The sequence below is a fragment of the Trematosphaeria pertusa genome (genome assembly GCF_010094035.1).
Source record: "Trematosphaeria pertusa strain CBS 122368 unplaced genomic scaffold BU26scaffold_11, whole genome shotgun sequence".
In the NCBI taxonomy this organism is placed as follows: domain Eukaryota; kingdom Fungi; phylum Ascomycota; class Dothideomycetes; order Pleosporales; family Trematosphaeriaceae; genus Trematosphaeria; species Trematosphaeria pertusa.
In genome coordinates, this window is record NW_022987222.1 from 197690 (window position 1) to 214088 (window position 16399).

The 16399-nt window shown below is 54.0% G+C and overlaps 7 protein-coding genes across 7 annotated transcripts; 2 read left to right on the forward strand and 5 right to left on the reverse strand.

Annotated features, from left to right (window-relative positions):
• Nucleotides 1-37: 37 nt before the first annotated feature.
• BU26DRAFT_461176 (P-loop containing nucleoside triphosphate hydrolase protein) lies at nt 38-2616 on the reverse strand. The gene is made up of 9 exons (XM_033825055.1): nt 2104-2616; nt 1493-1903; nt 1239-1425; nt 998-1178; nt 910-945; nt 736-857; nt 606-683; nt 515-548; nt 38-465 (listed from the first exon to the last, which is right to left on the reverse strand). Exons 1-9 carry the CDS (start codon nt 2335-2337, stop codon nt 72-74), a joined length of 1677 nt encoding a protein of 558 aa, XP_033680836.1. The 5' UTR covers nt 2338-2616; the 3' UTR covers nt 38-71.
• Nucleotides 2617-3550: 934 nt separating this feature from the next.
• On the forward strand, nt 3551-5390 carry BU26DRAFT_607145 (uncharacterized protein). Its single transcript, XM_033835726.1, has 4 exons — nt 3551-3684; nt 3729-4014; nt 4068-4431; nt 4487-5390. Exons 1-4 carry the CDS (start codon nt 3617-3619, stop codon nt 5338-5340), a joined length of 1572 nt encoding a protein of 523 aa, XP_033680837.1. The 5' UTR covers nt 3551-3616; the 3' UTR covers nt 5341-5390.
• A 185-nt stretch (nt 5391-5575) lies between these two features.
• Nucleotides 5576-7296, reverse strand: BU26DRAFT_57282 (uncharacterized protein). The gene is made up of 7 exons (XM_033834275.1): nt 7094-7296; nt 6814-7034; nt 6708-6756; nt 6530-6661; nt 6340-6459; nt 6042-6176; nt 5576-5932 (listed from the first exon to the last, which is right to left on the reverse strand). The coding sequence occupies exons 1-7, from the start codon at nt 7203-7205 to the stop codon at nt 5643-5645; spliced, it is 1059 nt and encodes a 352-aa protein (XP_033680838.1). The 5' UTR covers nt 7206-7296; the 3' UTR covers nt 5576-5642.
• An 812-nt stretch (nt 7297-8108) lies between these two features.
• BU26DRAFT_532605 (WD40 repeat-like protein) lies at nt 8109-10868 on the reverse strand (the record flags this gene model as incomplete). The annotated part of the gene is made up of 3 exons (XM_033831111.1): nt 8109-10635; nt 10689-10801; nt 10851-10868. The coding sequence occupies 3 exons, from the start codon at nt 10866-10868 to the stop codon at nt 8109-8111; spliced, it is 2658 nt and encodes an 885-aa protein (XP_033680839.1).
• A 255-nt stretch (nt 10869-11123) lies between these two features.
• On the forward strand, nt 11124-12942 carry BU26DRAFT_607148 (cell division control protein). Its single transcript, XM_033835727.1, has 7 exons — nt 11124-11161; nt 11218-11294; nt 11347-11360; nt 11411-11453; nt 11503-11665; nt 11715-12025; nt 12073-12942. Exons 2-7 carry the CDS (start codon nt 11259-11261, stop codon nt 12652-12654), a joined length of 1149 nt encoding a protein of 382 aa, XP_033680840.1. The 5' UTR covers nt 11124-11161; nt 11218-11258; the 3' UTR covers nt 12655-12942.
• Nucleotides 12943-13081: 139 nt separating this feature from the next.
• On the reverse strand, nt 13082-13657 carry BU26DRAFT_432110 (uncharacterized protein; the record flags this gene model as incomplete). The annotated part of the gene is made up of 1 exon (XM_033823956.1): nt 13082-13657. A coding segment is annotated over one exon (576 nt), but the record flags the coding sequence as incomplete, so codon positions are not given.
• Nucleotides 13658-14449: 792 nt separating this feature from the next.
• Nucleotides 14450-15494, reverse strand: BU26DRAFT_532608 (lytic polysaccharide monooxygenase; the record flags this gene model as incomplete). Its single annotated transcript, XM_033831112.1, has 6 exons — nt 14450-14821; nt 14879-15061; nt 15117-15159; nt 15210-15254; nt 15378-15382; nt 15423-15494. 6 exons carry the CDS (start codon nt 15492-15494, stop codon nt 14450-14452), a joined length of 720 nt encoding a protein of 239 aa, XP_033680842.1.
• Between the last annotated feature and the right edge of the window lie 905 nt (nt 15495-16399).

Here is a 16399-nt window from a genome sequence, read left to right on the forward strand (position 1 = left end):
CAGCTCGGGTAAGTCATTGGGCCATTGAATTCTATACCCTAGATAGTCCTTATTTCTAGTTTCTCTCTACGTTATCTAAGGCGGTCCTCCCTAGCCACATCCTCATCATCCATGCCCTCATTGATGCCCGTCAAATACCGATCAAACCTACTCGATACACCAATAACATGCTTCATGCAATCAAAATCCAGGGCCTTCTTGTAATACATTGCAAGCTGTCTCCCAGTTGTTACCGCGTTCCGGATCTGTCTTCCGTTCATTTCGAACTTCGCTAGGTCCTTCAGGTGGCGCCGCAAATCCCTTATGTCGATGTCGTCGGAGTGGAAGGATTCCAGGCGGTTAATGAAGTTTTCCCAGACTCGTTCGCGGGAGGAGTGCGTGAGCTTCTCGTAGTGGATTGCGAGTTGGATCCGAGATTTGAAGCCCTCGTCGAAGGTGCCGACGCGGTTACTCGTTAGGACTAGGATGCCTTGACATACTTGTTAGTTAGGTCGCGAGCGCATTGTAGTCTAACATGCCATCGTAATATTCGAGAGTCCGCAGAAAGACTGCGTTCAAGGTTAGTCGATAGCTGGGTATAGCTGTTTGATGGTGGGCTCTCTTACCTGATACGAGTGCGTTCCTCTGTATATCGTTCAATGCCCGTTCTTGGAGGAAGACCTCCGCTTCATCGATAAGGACGACTAAACATCGTCAGAGCTCAAAATAAGTAGGCTGTGCATACACCCTACTCACCACAGTCCCAGGCCTTGCCGATCTGCAGTACAAACCTCATGTACTTCTCTACCTTGTCTGGCTCCGTTCCAACATCGCCACAAGTGACCCGGTACAGTGGCTTCTTAGCCAATTCTGCAACACTGTTCTAGCGTCAGCTGCGAACTTACTCTGGACCAATCCGTTGAAACTGACCTCTCCGCCGTGAGTGTCTTTCCTGTGCCCGGGGCTCTGCGCCTGGTCAGTTCCTTGTCCCAGTTAGATCCCCTTGCGCTAGACGAACCCATGAAACAAGATTACTAGCCCGGTTCCTTTCCCTTGGAAGAAATCTGTGGACTGGTCTGCGGCGATTTTGTTCGTCACAAGAGCTATGATCAAGTCTTTTGTATCCGCAGGTAGGACCAAGGTATTGAAAGAATCTTGATCCCAGACAACGTCGCTGATGTTGCTGACCAAAAGCTTTCCTGCACTGACGTTAGCACTCCAAGGACATATTCACATTAGCTGTCGACGCCAAAGCTTACTCCATCGCTTGTCCTGCATATCGAAACCCATTATGGTGCTCGGAAGAAGGAGGACAAAATCTCCTCCAGGCGGCTCATCGCTCCTCATTATCGCGGGGCCGAGCTCGTCTTTGAGTCTATTACTGCTTTGACCATCCGTCGTAAACTGCCTCAGTGTTGACATATCAACCATGAAGCGAGTTCCTGGCTATTGCGTCTTCGGTCAACCAATTGCCTAAAGCTCGAGTAGAGTACATCTTGCGATACTTACTTACCTGGTGCTTAACCATCTCTAAATCATTCCCGGAATATTGTACGTACCGCTGCCTGCGGCATTTCCAGTACATTCGTCCCCTCTCCACAAGAGCTTTGCGAATGCTCTCAGGCGCAAGCTGCAGCGGGTAGAATGGAAGTTCCGAAATCGGAAACGGAGTATCCCCTTTGAAGGTTTGATTCGCCTCCCCGTCCTTTTTGATCTCTTGGAAGTTGGAGTCGTAGTCCCATGCCAACCCCTTGAATGCAAAACGGACATTGCACTTGAGCTCCTGAGTGTTCAATAGGTTCTGCTTTGTGACAGCGTCCCTCTTGGGCCACTTATACGTCATGATGGGCCAGGATACCAGTTTCATGGCTTGTTCGAACTCCGATCCCCTCTTATCGCGGCGGAGGACCAATGTACTGGGAGCCTGTCGAGCGACTGGTCAGATCATTCCGCCCGGGATGTAAGTTTAGCGGCCTGCAACCACACTCCACCACGATGGAATCGGCGTATCAAGTTGGAGATACTGGAACCTTAAGCCTCACCGTTATGCTTTTACTCTCTCCCGGAAAAGAATGCCTCTCCTTAGTGAAGGCTAGTAAGAAGAGAAAGAGAGAGCTCACTCACGAAGAGATATTCGACGAGGTTCAATGTGATTAGTCCTTTCGATAGCAGTACTCGGAGCTGGTCATGCAAGTCTTCCTTCTCATCGCGAAAGTAAGCGAGGAAAAGGCTAAGATCCACCGCACCGTCTTCCGCTGACAGATCTAGGAATGATCTCTCAATGTCCTCCATTCCAAAGTATGTCCACAGATGAGGCCGTTCAATCTCGGTGCCTAGCTGAAACTCAGGATACAGCATTTTTGTGTTCGAGTCTTGATGCCTTATTTCGTTAAAAACCTTCAGTAGGCGTGGAGACAGAATCACAAGCTTCTCCGTTCGCGGTTCCGGGTTGTCTTGTACCAGGTCTCGTTGCTTCTCTGAGCAGCAAATATACTCGCGGAACACGACGAATGGCGCATGCCGATTGCGTTCGATGTACAGATCCAGATTCGTAACTCGGTTTCCAGTGACCAGATGTGATTCATATCCGTAGTGCGGTCTGTGGTACGGTGGATCGGTGTCTAAACTGTAAGCAGGCCGGCCCGCAAACGCTTCACAGCAAACGCGATAGAGGACTTTATACTCCGGATCAGGTGGTTTCGGAGGTGATATGGGCTGATTGAGCCGCACTACATTCTTTAGAATGCGACCCACACTGTTGATGCCCTCTATCAGAGCGGCATCATCCACCTCCGGGTCCGCATCTATGAGCGAAGACAGTAGCTGTCTCCAGGCAGGCTGACTAGAGCTCGACTCAGGCTTTGCAGCTGCTTTCGTAACAGCTCTTATATCCTCGCGCCCATTTGTACTTCTTCGACGCTTCGAGTTCGTGTAGGGCTCGCCGTTGGGGTAGTCTTCTGCGGTGGTCGCATCGTGTGGTCTTTTTAGGTTCTTTACTCGAGAATCAGCGCCTACTTTGGGGTGCAAATGCGATGAGATTTAAGGCCGTAGTGATCGGGAAATTTATGCCTGCTGACCGATGCGACCGGTGGTGGACTCGGGCTTGCCAAAGATGCAGCCTTGGGAGTCCCGGAAGGATCTGTGCCCCCATTCCAGGTTGTGGGAGCTTGGGGATGTTGGCGTGTATCCACCCGCTCTGGAAACAACACATCGTCGAACATGCCTTCAGTATCCCCTCCCTGCTCCTGTTGGGTCCGGTCGGTGTCGTCGAAACTACGGTTGATGGACCGCAGAAGGCCCCGAACAGTACCGTCTCCATCTGGGTACCTCAACGACATTCTGAAAAGAAGCGAGCAAATCCGAGGTGAGAAGACAGTCAGTGAGACAGGAAAGTTTTACAGTAGCTCAGCCTGGTGCTTCTTATCTCACAGCAAGGCTGAGCGGGGTCTAAAGCTTGCATGCGCGTATGCATGCCTCATGCTCAGCCCCGCGCCACGGACGCGCATTATTCGCTAAGTAGGATCCGGGCCGCCACTTCAGCATGCAGCGCATCGTCGAAAAAGCCATGCACGGAAACGACACTCTTTAGCACAACAAAAGCTACCCCAGTCCTGTTGTGCGGCCCTAGATCCTGAAGATGGGCACTCCAAGTCTCCTGGAACAGTTGGACCAACTAGGATTGGATCATATCCAACCCCAAGCAACGTGAGTTGATCTCTTGGAATTTTCAGCCTCACTAAGCCTGGCAGTCCGACCGAAGAAGCCTTCGAAGAGGCACTACAGATATGCCTAAGTCACTTCCCAGAAGACGAGGTCCGCGCTTGGATGAACGGGAAGCTAAGAATCGATGATGTGTCCAAAGAAGTCAACAGAGCGAAGGAACTTTATGAGAATCGGACCCGCTGCAAGGCACGAAAGTGGCTTACCAGGCTGTCAGCGCGTATCTCGGTGTATGGCTCCGTCCTGGATGTTCTCGCCCAACATCACCCGGAATACGTCGCGCTTGCGTGGGGGGCACTCAAATTCGTCGTCGTTGTAAGCTCGATCAGAAATGAGTCTCTGCTTCTGCTATTCTAACCCTGGCCAAGGGCGTCATGAACCACGAAGAGCTCGCGAAGGAGTTGGCCAAAGCCTTGTGCCGAATCGGAGACGCTTTGCCACAAGCAGAGCTTCATCTCATCCTTTATCCGACTGCAACGATGAAGACACTAGTCACAGATCTGTATGTGCAGATAATAAAGTTCGCGCGACGAGCGCGGAAGTGGTACAGTGAGAGTCGGCTCAAGCACGTCGCTTCATCGATTGTGCGGCCTTTCAGCTTGCGGTTCCAGGACATGACTGAGAACATAAACGAACTATCGCGGAGATTAGAACGCCTTGCTCTGACTCTAAGCATGGCCGAACTCCGTAAGACGCGGCTTGAGCTAGAAAAAACAAATCAGAAGTTAGACAGTAAGTTATCTTCATTCGTGTATCCGAGAAACTACTACTTACATAAATAATCCAGCCTATCATACGATCCAGCACGCGGGTCTCGTGGATACAAATAGAAGAGTATGCGAGATACAGTTCTCGCAACTAATGGCGTTCGCGAGCGCCTCTGCAATCTCTTCACCCGAAGTCAGCAGAGACTATTTCGTGACCAGACGGAACCGCAGCCGACGAAAAGGACTGGACAGTACTCCATTCTTTCAGAACATGCCGCAGCTCCTGGCTTGGGGATCGGCCACCGAATCCTCTCAGCTCGCCGTGTGTGGGGGTTTTAGCCATCGGCAAACAATTCGAGACTTTGCTGTGAACGCCATCGACTTGATCATGGAGGCGCAGATCCCAGTGGTGTGGGCACTACATCTGCCGCAGTCCCAAGGCGAGTTCACATCCGGCGATGTTATCAAATACCTCATCAGCCAAGTTCTCCGTAAGAACCACACGCTTCTGAATGAGCGGTCCTTGTCTCTGAACGCTGCACGCTTCCAGAGCGCCACGTCAACGGAGGAATGGTTCTCCCTCCTCGGGGCCGTCCTAGAAGGATTACCCCAGGCCTATTTTATCATAGACCTGGAGTTCCTAGGTCAAGAAAACGAAGACGGCTCGGCATGGTCACAGCTCTTCGTGCAACTTTTTGAGGGCTTGAGACAAAGGGGTACACGGACCATTCTCAAGGTAGCGTTTCTAGGTTCTCGATCTAGTCATCGCTCTCGGCTCGGCAAATTCGACCAACGGAGAATCCTGCAGCTTCCATCAAGCAGGACGGGCAGGGTATCTAAGCTTACGGAGGGTTCACGCTCTAGGAGGACGAGGGTGAGGGGTGGACGGATACTGCAGCCGGCAAGCCTCGCACCAGAGAGTCCGGGAAATTGAGACAAGAGGCACCCTAACATGAAACGCCTTTTTCCTGTGCAGTTTAGAATAGAATCGTGTAATGAAGCATATGTTCCTCGTAAAAGCCTTCATATTTTGCGCCGCACACCCAGGTGTTGGAACGCAAGGAAGACGAAAGTATTTACAACACGAAGGAAAAGAAAGATGACAACCGTGCCTATGTACGCCGCACCGGCCGTCAGCCCAAGGGTCGTTAGTCCAGCTACTTCGACCACAGCCACCCAACTCATTTCTAGAGTGCTATCGCAAGACGTCACCAGCTCGAAGGGTGCTACTCTGTCTCAAAGACCTAGCCACGGTAGGAACTTTGCTCTCCTCCTCTGCTTTCCAAACCTGTTGCCCCTGTTGCCTCGTCCGTCCCCATTTCTAGTTCCTGTCGCTCCGCCCGCGGTATTTGCATTCCCGTTCGTGTTACCCGTCGCCGCATTTGCATTACCGTTCGCGTTCTGCCCGTTCCTGTTGCCCCGTCCATTGCCGTTGTTGCCGTTGCCATTCGTATTCCCATTCCCATTCCCCACCCCTGCTACGGCTGTCGCCGTCGCACTCGGATCCAGCGTCGCAGTAATCAACGCTACAAGAAAAAGAAATTGTCAGCTCCGAAACGATCCGATGCACACCCTCCACGCCGTCCAAACGCCGAACTCAGGAAAGGACGAAAACAAAGAAAGAAAACAACGTACCAGAGATCGCACTCGCGCCCTCATCCCCACCCGCCGCGCCCGCAGCCTGATTCGCCGCAATAGCAGCCGGGAGATCCTGCTGGTTCTGCAGGACCTGTGCTTCGATGCCGGCGAGCGTTTGCGCCGTGTCGACGGCTGGGTGCAGAATCAAATCAGCATACAATACGTGCGCCATCTCGCATAACACGTGTACGAATAGGATAGAATAGTGTAGGGAACAGACGGGGGACTGTAAGGGAATATATGAGGGAGGGTGTGGTAAGGGCAGGAGATGAGGGAGTTGGCGGACTTAACTTACCGGCAGCAGTTGTGTTCGTCCTCCCCGTCCCATCCGTCTGCTGGACCGCGAAGCAGCCACCAAATGGACCGGCGACTGCGTTATTGCGGCAGCGCACGGTGCATATGTCCCCTGTGGATGCTGTGTTCTTCGTCAGGCCCATGCTATCCCACAGCTCACAACTGAACGGGAGAGAGGGGAGTCTGAGTACCTCCTATGCAGTTAAAATTCTGCGGCATCTGGACGTTGATGGTGAAGTCCTGCTCTTTGGCTTGCGAGAGGCCGTTCGTGCCAGGCACGTTGTTGGCGACTGTCAGGGGGACGAAGTTTATTGCCGCGTTGCCTGGCTTCGTTAGGGGATGTTTGATAGGATGAGAACGGAGCCTCACTTGTTTGGTCGAGATCGCATTCGTACGGGCCGGCACCATCAGCGTTCACCTGCGTACTAGTGTTAGATATTGTAGTATATCGCTATCTTGAAAGCCATCAGCATACCTGATGAATAGTGACCGCCAGCACACTCCCACTGCTAACCTGTGTGACCCTCCCCGCTGCCAGCTCATTCTCCGTCTGCTCGCCCACATCAATGTTCCCCGCTATCTCCGTCCGACCGCAAGAGTTCACGATGTTCTGTGTTATCTCCGAGTCGCGGATGATGGTTGAGTCTTGCTGACAGGGGCTGATGGTGGTGCAGTTACGGGCGAGGGTTTGGTCGACTGTGTGGCAGGTGTGTAAGTGAAGGTGGACTAATGTACAATGGGGTGGGATGGACTACCGAGGAAACCTTGGGATGCGCCCGAGTCGCCCACGGCTGCAAGAATGACGCCGTGGGAATGAACGGAGGTGATGAGCGCGGCCAGCGCTATGATAGAAGGCTGGTAATACATTGCTGAAATATACACAGCGCACAGCGCTCAAAGAAGAGAATGAAGATTAGACAGAACGACGAAAAGAACGGATCTACAGTATCCCAGGAGCAAGAGAGGACGGACTGGAAGGAAGACTCTTGAACCTGCCAGCACCCACAATATGAACGCTCAGCCCCTCATCCTAGATATGCGCACATTTCGTCAGCCTAAACGCTGGGCCAGGCATGCATGCTCCTGAGGAGCCTTCGCGAATCCACTCAAGATGACGCTATGTTGATGGTGAGGTAGGTCGTGAATGCCTTCCTGCCCACTTCGTGCCTCAGATGCATCCCCTTGATATCCACACAGAGCGGGGCCGCTGAGGTTCGTACGATAAACATGGGAACAAACGATTGTTTTCCCAGGTTTACTGGACTGTTTGTACAAAGCGACCTGGGACGGTGTTGCAGGAGCCGCACATCTTAAACAGGCCTCGGTAATTGTACCCACCGTAGATGATGCAATACATTGTGACACGGTCCCTACCATATATCCTTAGGCCTGGTGATGTTGTAGATTTGGATCGTGGCGCAGATAAGGTTTCGAAGGGAGCGTCATGTTTTGTGGTGGCGTGTTTAAAAGCCGACCAAATGCCGAAGCGCCGAGATGCGACGAGATTTGCTTGATCTGCATCGTGAAGCTTGCCAAGGCCAGAGATATTGGTGTTTGGTTTCAGAAGGCAAGATAAGGCGGCGGACTTCCGATATCTTCGTACCGACCCTTCTCATTTGCGTGGGGATCATTCTTGAAAATGCGAAACGGAAGGACTAGCGCATCGGCCACTCAGGGATCGCATGGAATCCGGACCAAAGGCATGAGGTACGGCGTCAACGTCCGCTAGCCGTATTTTCGAAATGCATCTGCACTGTGGTATTAAATAGCTTAGTCGAAACCCATCCAGGCACCCTCATCTTCATCTTCACCATCGGCCATCATTGCATCTGCTCCGTCTTCCATCTCTTTCACTCCGAAGTCAAGCTGTAGTGTCTTCTCTTTCTTCTCGACAGGTTGCGCAAGCAAATATTCAATGCGGTAGATGTTTTCGTCCGCTAGCCTCGCCAACTCAGCCTGTATCCTTCTCACCGCTTTCTCCACGCTCCTTAATTCTCCTTCCATACCTCCTCTATTGTCTTTCAACCAACGCCCATGCTTGCTCAGCAATGCTTCTATCCACATCAAATTAAATTCGAGGTGCGGTGATTCGTCGGCCTGTAGCGCTACGAAGCGAAGTAATCGACCAAGATAGACACTCGGCATCTCTTTAACGACGAGTGGAATGTCAGTGACGGGAGTCGCTTCGTACACACGACGGACGAGATTGCGCTCGTTCAGACGGAAAGCCATGACAAGCGCTTTCAAATACTCCTTTTGAGCAAGAGTGGAGAGCGTCGTTGAGGGTGTTACTGTAATATCGAGATCGAACGGATCGAACTGGAAGGTAGTGTCTAGCGAGTAGATGAGGAGCCCCTCCGTCGATGCTGCGCAGAATGCTCGTCCAGTAGGCGAAAACGCTACGGCAGGCACACGAACTGCTGGTCTTGTTTTTCGTGCGCCTTCCCCGCGTTGAGCACCTGGAAGTGTATGATCTCTTCTATCCTCCAAATCAGATGCTTCGCCAGTTTCGTCGATTTCTCCCCTCGGTCCCGCGTCAGTGAGAAGTCTGCTGTTGAGGAACTCCTGCGTCCCATCAAGCGATAAGTTCATCGACACGGTGAACTTCTTGATCAGAACACCTGACTGAACGTCGTATAGACAAATGTACTTGCTTTTCCCACCGGCAAGCACACAAGTGCCATCAGCACTGTACCTCACAGCATCGAAGCTCTTGGTCCCTGCGACATTGGCGGCAGTCCGTCGGTCGGTCATTTTGCGTCCTCCGGATACATCGCGTCGAGCGTCTACGCCACCTTGCTGGGTAGCTTCCGATACGGACCAGAACGTCAACTGACCATCCAACGTTGTGACAGCAATTTGTCTCGAATCGGGCCGCACTGCAACGCAGACGACATCAGCCATGAGTTGCAGCGGCTCGCTCGTTTGGGTACGAGCGAAAATGTTCCAGAGACGAACGGTGCGGTCCCAGCTTCCGCTAACCAATGTGCCTCCGTCGGGCGCAAAAGCTAATGACATAACAGGACCCTCATGGCCTGATAGTCTGTCCAACAGCTGACCCGTTTGTACGGACCAAATGTGGATATCAAAAGAGTCGAGCGACCCGGCGCACACAACTTCGCCGCTAGGGTCGACTGCTAGCGAAGTGAATTGTATCCTTGATGGAGCTGTAAAAGTCCGGAAGTTGCGATATCTTATCAGGTCCCACGCTCTTACTGACCCGTCAAGGCTAGCTGTAAACAAGACGTTGCCTCTTTTCGCGAATTCACATGCTGCAACCGCGCTCAGGTGCTCTGTAAATGTAACAACACAGAATCCAGAGTTGACATCCCAGACCTTGATTTTGCCATCGTCAGCAGCGGTAATGATGCGCTGGCCTTCGGGCGAGTAGGCTATGGTGTTCATTGAGTCGAAATGTCCCTGCTGCTTGAGGATGTAAGACTCAGATTGCCACTCCCAGACAAGTAGTTGCCCCAGCTTCGATGCCCCGAATGCGAGCCATTCTCCAGTCTTGTTTATTGCGACGTAATCGATGTCATTCTGTGAGATGCTGAGATTCTGTATTTGGCTGAAGTCCGGCAGTTCGTGGATGAAGAAGATGCCGTGGGAGAAGCCGGTGACAAGTAAGTTTGATTCGGCGTGGAAGTTCGCGCATGTGACGTGTGCGTTGTTCTGCATGAAGAAGTGCTTTTCTGCAATCCCCCACTGCATGTTCTCGTCGATTTCCTCGGCATCTTCTGGTGCATCATACCGCAGCATGTATCTCCAAACGAACAGCGCTCCATCTTTACTGACGGTGTATATTGTTTCCTGATCCTTCGAAAACCAGGCCCCAAGGACTGCTTGCCTGTGACCTGATAGAGTTGTAGGCACGAAGCCCTCTTCCGGGTCCATGCTCCATATCCGCGTGGTCAGATCTTTCGACGCGCTGATGAAGAAGCGTGAATCGGTCGACCATTCTATGCTCTGTACCGTGTCGAAATGGCCAGTATACAGTCGGTGCCTCACGAAGGGCGCGAACTCGAGGTCTCCGTCTGCTACGTCCGGTGTCGACGGCGTATGCCAGACTTCGATTTGCCTGCCAATGCCCGCTGCGAAGTGTCGGCCGTCGGGCGCAAAGGCAAGGGCGCTGACCTCGCCGCGGAGGGAAAAATTGTAGAGCGCGATACGACGGGGTATATTCGTGAGGATCGCGCGACCGTCTTCGTCTACGGAGAGCAGTAGATTTCCTCTTGGATTCAGCGCTAATCGAGCAATGTTCCGTCGATGTGCGAATGGGAGCGTGTATGACTTTGAGCTAGAAGGGCAATTAGCTTTGCTGGGTTGCTCCTTCCTCAAGTCGCTGCATACTTGACGAGGTCAAATATTGACACCCGGTTTCCGACCGGCGAGAGAAGACATGTTCCGTCCGGTGTGAATAGAAGGTTGCCTCTGCTGTACACGGTCCCGAGCAAATTGGAGAACTGCGCAACCTGTTAGTCGCCGGACTGTAGTATTGCGCATCAGACTCACCTGAAAATCAGTCTTCATCTTGCAGCAAAAGGTCGAATAACTGTCATCGCGTGTCGGCGGGGGCGGGGAATTTCTTCCACTTTTTTTCGAGTTGGAGCTCGGGCCACTCGTAGACTTTGGAAAGTCGGGGGGCGTTGAGCGCGCCTTACCTGTTCGGGGTCAGTGCTTGCCGAAGGGAGTTGTGCAGAGAAAGGGGACGCCAAATATCCAGCAACACCACGCAGCCATCACCACAACACTCCCCACGCCCGCACCCTGTGCATCTCTTCCACGCTCGAAACTGCCCGGGTGCCTTGGAGTGCTCCTCTTCGGTAATTGCGCGAATTCCAGCCTGCAGAGGACCGCCCTCCGCTAACTGGCGCGCCAGAACCCAGTCCACACACAGCAGCCTGAACGCAGGACGACACCATGGCCGAGTCGGCTTCTCCAATTGGCATTGCCAATGTATGTACACTGTTCTACAGCTACCTCAACATCTTGCTAACGTCTGTTGCAGCTGCCCAACCAGCGGTATGCTCCTAGCCAGCGCACACGCCCCGTTTGAGCCTAACGTTGGACAGACACAAGATCGTCGCGAAGCGTGGTGCTGCCTTCACGATAATGGTAAGGCAAGATATATTCACATGGCTATGGGCTGTTCTGACGCGCGCAGGTCGCGGGCGAGTCTGGACTCGGAAAGACGACCTTCATCAACACCCTCTTCTCCACTACCATCAAAAACTACGCCGACCACAAGCGCCGCCACATGAAGCAGGTCGACAAGACGGTCGAGATCGAGATCACAAAGGCAGAGCTAGAGGAGAAATTCTTCAAGGGTATAGCTAGCACATGCTCTGTTGCGACTTTGGATGCTGACGCTGCCAGTCCGCCTGACTGTCATTGACACCCCCGGCTTCGGCGACTACGTCAACAACCGCGACTCGTGGCAACCCATCATCGAGTTCCTCGACGACCAGCATGAGTCGTATATGTTGCAGGAGCAGCAGCCGCGCCGCAGCGATAAGATCGATCTCCGTGTGCACGCCTGCTTGTACTTCATCAGACCCACCGGCCACACCCTCAAGCCGCTGGACATTGAGGTGATGAAGAGGCTCTGCACGCGTGTCAACTTGATTCCCGTCATTGCTAAGGCGGATACTCTGAGCCCGCAGGATCTGGCTAAATTCAAGACGAGGGTGCGTTATGCGTTCCAATACCAGTGAACCTATGCTAACTTGCGCAGGTGCGCGCTGTCATTGAGGCCCAGGGTATCAAGATCTACCAGCCGCCACTCGAAGAGGACGATGATGCCGCCCTCAACCACGCTCGTGGCTTGATCACTGCCATGCCCTTCTCCGTCATCGGTTCTGAGAAGGACGTCCAGACGAACGACAACCGCACCGTCAAAGGCCGGCAATATGCCTGGGGCGTTGCCGAAGTCGAGAACGAAGAGCACTGCGACTTCAAGAAGCTCCGCGCTATCCTCATCCGAACCCACATGCTCGACCTCATCCACACCACCGAGGAAAACCACTACGAGGCGTACCGTGCGCAGCAGATGGAGACACGCAAGTTCGGCGAGGCTCGCCCGCGGAAGCTCGACAATCCCAAGTTCAAGGAGGAGGAAGAGGCGCTCCGCAAGCGCTTCACCGAGCAGGTCAAGGTCGAGGAGCAGCGATTCAGGCAGTGGGAGCAGAAGCTCATCTCAGAGCGCGACCGCCTCAACAAGGACCTCGAGGCGAGCCACGCTATGATCAAGCAGCTCGAGTCGGAGGTGGAAAATCTCCAGAGCACCATGGGCAATCGCTCGCACGGCCGTCGTTAAAGCGGCGCGTCCAGGGCGTCGATGGCGTTGGCTTGACACTTCTTCAAGTGCACCGTTGGCTCGTCAAAGAGCCTATCTTCTACCTTTCGAGATTCCCCTCCTTTTCCTTTTCATATGTTTGTAATGTCGTGTCGCGACGGGTCCTGGTGTGTGCGCTGGGCAGGTTGCGATGAGATTGAGGGGGTCGCGGAGAGCTAAAAACGTTTGGCAAGGCATTGAGTGGATGGGGTAGTAGCTTGATTCTTCTAAAGGACTTGTAAATTAATTTATCTTGGTTGCCGCTGGTCGCGTTGTCGTCTCTGCGCTCGCCCGTCCGCTCGTGATGCTTCATGAAACCATGAATCGTGGTGTAGCGGCTACACCGTAAACGCCTTCCAGCGCCCAACTCCACAATATGATCTTGCCAGAGGAAAGGCAAGAGCATCGCTCACTTGATATCCAGCCCCCCAAACGCGCGATCCAACTCCTCCCCCTCCCTCGGATCCGGCACCCCATCCCTCCTCTCCACCAGCCCCTTAATCCCCACGCTCGTCCGCCTCAGCGCCTCCGGCCTCCCCTCCCGCTCCACCTCCGCCATCTGCGCCTCCTCGCTCACATTCTCCGGCCGCAGCAAATGCACCTCGTTGTCCAGCCAGCCGGGCGCCACGCGCCGCTTCTCCGCCAGATCGGCCGCTTTGCGCCGGTCCTCCCATTCCTGCAACGTTGCGCGCGCGGAGGCCGAGAGGTGCTCGAGGTGCGATTGCAGCGCCAGGCAGGAGGCGAGGATGGCGTCGGGCGTGGCGGTTTGGCCGGTCGAGGAGAGGATGTAGGCTGGTTGTTGTTGCTGTTGCTGTTGGGTTTGGTTTTGCGCGGGGTCTGCCGCGGTAGCGGTAGGTGGGGACGAGAGGATGCTGGCGGGCAGCGTGGATGGGAGTTGTTTGTAGGTGTAGGGCAGCTGGGTGGCGGTAGGGAGGGAGAGGAAGGGGGAGATTGTTAGGGGGACTTGGGCGAGGAGGGGGTGGGGGTCTGTAGGACCGGAGGAGATGTTAGCAGTCGCTCTCAGCTTGCTTTTTCAAATCGCGTACGACGGAGTGTAGACAAGAGGGAGGTTGGCGGGTATGGATTAGAGAGTTGGTATGTGCGATTGGACTGCAGTGAGGTCTGGCAATGTGCGGAAATGCTGCGCGCCGCGCTCTGCTCTGCGCGAGCAACGGTCCGGACGAAGCAAGCCAGGCAGCAGCACGCCAATTCCACCTCTCCAAACCCCTCCAAGTGTATCAAAGCTTACTAGAAGCTCCAAAACATGCGGGGAAGCTTCGCTCATCCACCGCGTTCACCTCGCGCGCTATTGAAGCGCATAGCGGGGAAGCCGGGCAGCGCACAAGCAGAACGAGAGCAATCTGGCCTGGGGAACTCACGTTCGTCGTGCATATTGGATCGACGGCGGCAAAGCGGCTCTGCGGCGCAGGTACAATATCGATCGGGTAAAATGCGTCGTGCAGCGGCGGTGCCGTTGTGGAGAGTTTGTGGAGGCGGTGGTGAGATGAGATTGCGGAGAACAGGCGAGCCACACTTGGAGCTTGGGTCGGGGGTGCACGTGACTGTGGGGCAGGAGCGAAGGCTGCGCGGGAGTTTTGAGCGATTAGGTACTTTGTACTCTGTGCATGGTGGTCATGGTTGGTCTGAAGGGTTGATATTATAGACTATATGTGCAAGTGAGGCGTCCCTGATCGAGACTGTTCGAATGCATTCTCCGGACGCCACACCACTTGCTCCCCTGGTGCCTCAATATCAAAATGCTCGTCACAATAGCTGTCTAGCAGATGAACGGCCTGGGTCCCGGAATCGTGTAGGAGGTCGGCTTCGGCCAGTAGAGCTGGAACTTGATGCCTGGGTCCGTTCCCTTGTACGCGCCAGGGAAGCTTACAGTTGGTGGGTTCGCGCTTCCTCCTCCACTCACGTTAATCTGAGCGCATTCCATGTACAGCTGTGCGCCGGGGTAGTTTCCGGCACCGTGCAAGGCGATGATCTCGGCTCGGAGGAGGTATCTGTTGGTGGCGTTAGCTGGGGCGGAGCGAAGAGGAAGGGGGAAGGGGTAGGGGACACTGACTGGCCGGGCTGGATGCACTACTAAGCCTTTATTGTTGTATAGTCTCGTTACCGCCCAGTTTCCGCTGGCGTCCATGCCCTAATGTAACGATGCGATTAGCAAAAGTGCGATGCTCGTATAACGAGTCTGGCTTACATCTTCATAGATCTTGAACCATTTCAGGCCAGTAACCTTCGTTGTCAGGGCGTCGTCAACCTTGGCCAAATAGACCATAACGGGACCAAGGTGGCCCGGGTCGATGGGATCGGACTTGTCGGTCGCTTGGTTGCTGTCTAACGTATGGTGCCACTCCGCAGTCAATTTGTCCCCGGCTTTGACCTATCCCCTGAATGAGTATATTCTCATGGGGCGCGGCGTTCGGACTTGGACCTACCTGGATGATGTCCTTAGGGAGGGGAGTCCGAAGCGGATTAGGGCTAAATGCATCTCAATATGGTACGCTTAAAGAAACTTCGGTGGCTCGTACCCTCCATTGCAGATAACATCATTGGACGTCACGTCGGTGATTGGCCTGGATACCACGTGTCAATCTCGGTCTAAATGTGGCTGCACGTTCGAGGTCCATACCCGTCGTATGTCTTGTGGCACACTGTTAGTGAACGCATGCTGTGTGGGGTGGAGGGCCTGCTCTTACCGGCACTCGGATGCCTTTCGTGTGTCCCTGCGCTACTCCGTTTACATGGAGCTGTGTGAAGATGGTGTGCGCAGACGCACTGGCGACCAAGGAGCACGTGAGGAGGAAGCTCTTCATAGTGAACTAAAAGGTACTGATAATGCTACCACCACAGACATCACCCTCCAGCATGATGGGATAGCCTCTATAAGAAAGCCAGCTTGATACCAAGTTCAGAAGGCCTCCCAATCTGGCACGGAGCGACACGGAGCCAGACGTGAGGTTCTACAAGATTCGGCAAGCCTTCTAGTGGATGGCGAAAGGGCTTGACCACGGCCTAGTCAAGACCCAAGCACACCCAATATAATGGGCTCGCGAAAGCCAACACCTAGGCTTCGCGCACGTGCGAAGGAAGAAAAGCGACCAACGAGAAGGAAAACGAACAGCATGACAGTACCAAACTGCAAGAGGAAAGCCCCGGTAGCAAAATAGCCTGCGCGATGTCGATATGAAGCAGAAATGCCGGTGGGCGGATGGAAGCGCTCTAGAAAATTGATTGCTAGAGACGAGACGGAAGCGACAGAGGCAAAGTGAGAAGGATTGCGCTTCGAGCTCGATTAGACCGTTCTATACCTTCAATTTAATAGATTAGCATCTATTGGCAGGCTACGATGTTTCGGCCGTCAGCGTAAAGGTCCCTGCTATGGGCGAGGGAGGGCGTTTCATTTGAGTGGCATCGCCATGCGGAGCCTGCGGGAACCAGACTGGTGGAACTTGACGGCAGTCGTCGCCACGCGGCTTGCGGGCTGTGGAAATTCGAGCGGATTCGAGAAGGATGCGCGCGACGTGGTGGTGCGCCGCGTGAGGCCGTGGTAGGCGGAACTTTCGAGCGACGTTCCCCTTAAGCTCGCTGGCGGCAGATTGGCCATTCCCGATGCGGATAGCGAAGCGAGTGTGGGGAATCTCGGACGGGCTTAGCCTGCTCTCGGCGGCAGGGGCGTGACGGCAATGAAGCCTTGTAACCCGTCCTTCATCAATTTACA

Coding starts and splice junctions, on each gene's coding strand:
- BU26DRAFT_461176 (XM_033825055.1), bottom strand. CDS start 2,337: ATGCTGTATCCTGAGTTTCAGCTAGGCACCGAGATTGAACGGCCTCAT. Junction 858..909: donor AAGACACTCACGGCGGAGAG/GTCAGTTTCAAC, acceptor ACGCTAGAACAG/TGTTGCAGAATTGGCTAAGA. Junction 466..514: donor CTCGAATATTACGATGGCAT/GTTAGACTACAA, acceptor ATGTCAAGGCAT/CCTAGTCCTAACGAGTAACC.
- BU26DRAFT_607145 (XM_033835726.1), top strand. CDS start 3,617: ATGGGCACTCCAAGTCTCCTGGAACAGTTGGACCAACTAGGATTGGAT. Junction 4,015..4,067: donor CACTCAAATTCGTCGTCGTT/GTAAGCTCGATC, acceptor ACCCTGGCCAAG/GGCGTCATGAACCACGAAGA. Junction 4,432..4,486: donor AACAAATCAGAAGTTAGACA/GTAAGTTATCTT, acceptor TAAATAATCCAG/CCTATCATACGATCCAGCAC.
- BU26DRAFT_57282 (XM_033834275.1), bottom strand. CDS start 7,205: ATGTATTACCAGCCTTCTATCATAGCGCTGGCCGCGCTCATCACCTCC. Junction 6,757..6,813: donor TGGCGGTCACTATTCATCAG/GTATGCTGATGG, acceptor ACTAGTACGCAG/GTGAACGCTGATGGTGCCGG. Junction 6,460..6,529: donor GAATTTTAACTGCATAGGAG/GTACTCAGACTC, acceptor CGAAGAACACAG/CATCCACAGGGGACATATGC.
- BU26DRAFT_607148 (XM_033835727.1), top strand. CDS start 11,259: ATGGCCGAGTCGGCTTCTCCAATTGGCATTGCCAAT. Junction 11,454..11,502: donor GTGCTGCCTTCACGATAATG/GTAAGGCAAGAT, acceptor TGACGCGCGCAG/GTCGCGGGCGAGTCTGGACT. Junction 11,666..11,714: donor AGAGGAGAAATTCTTCAAGG/GTATAGCTAGCA, acceptor TGACGCTGCCAG/TCCGCCTGACTGTCATTGAC.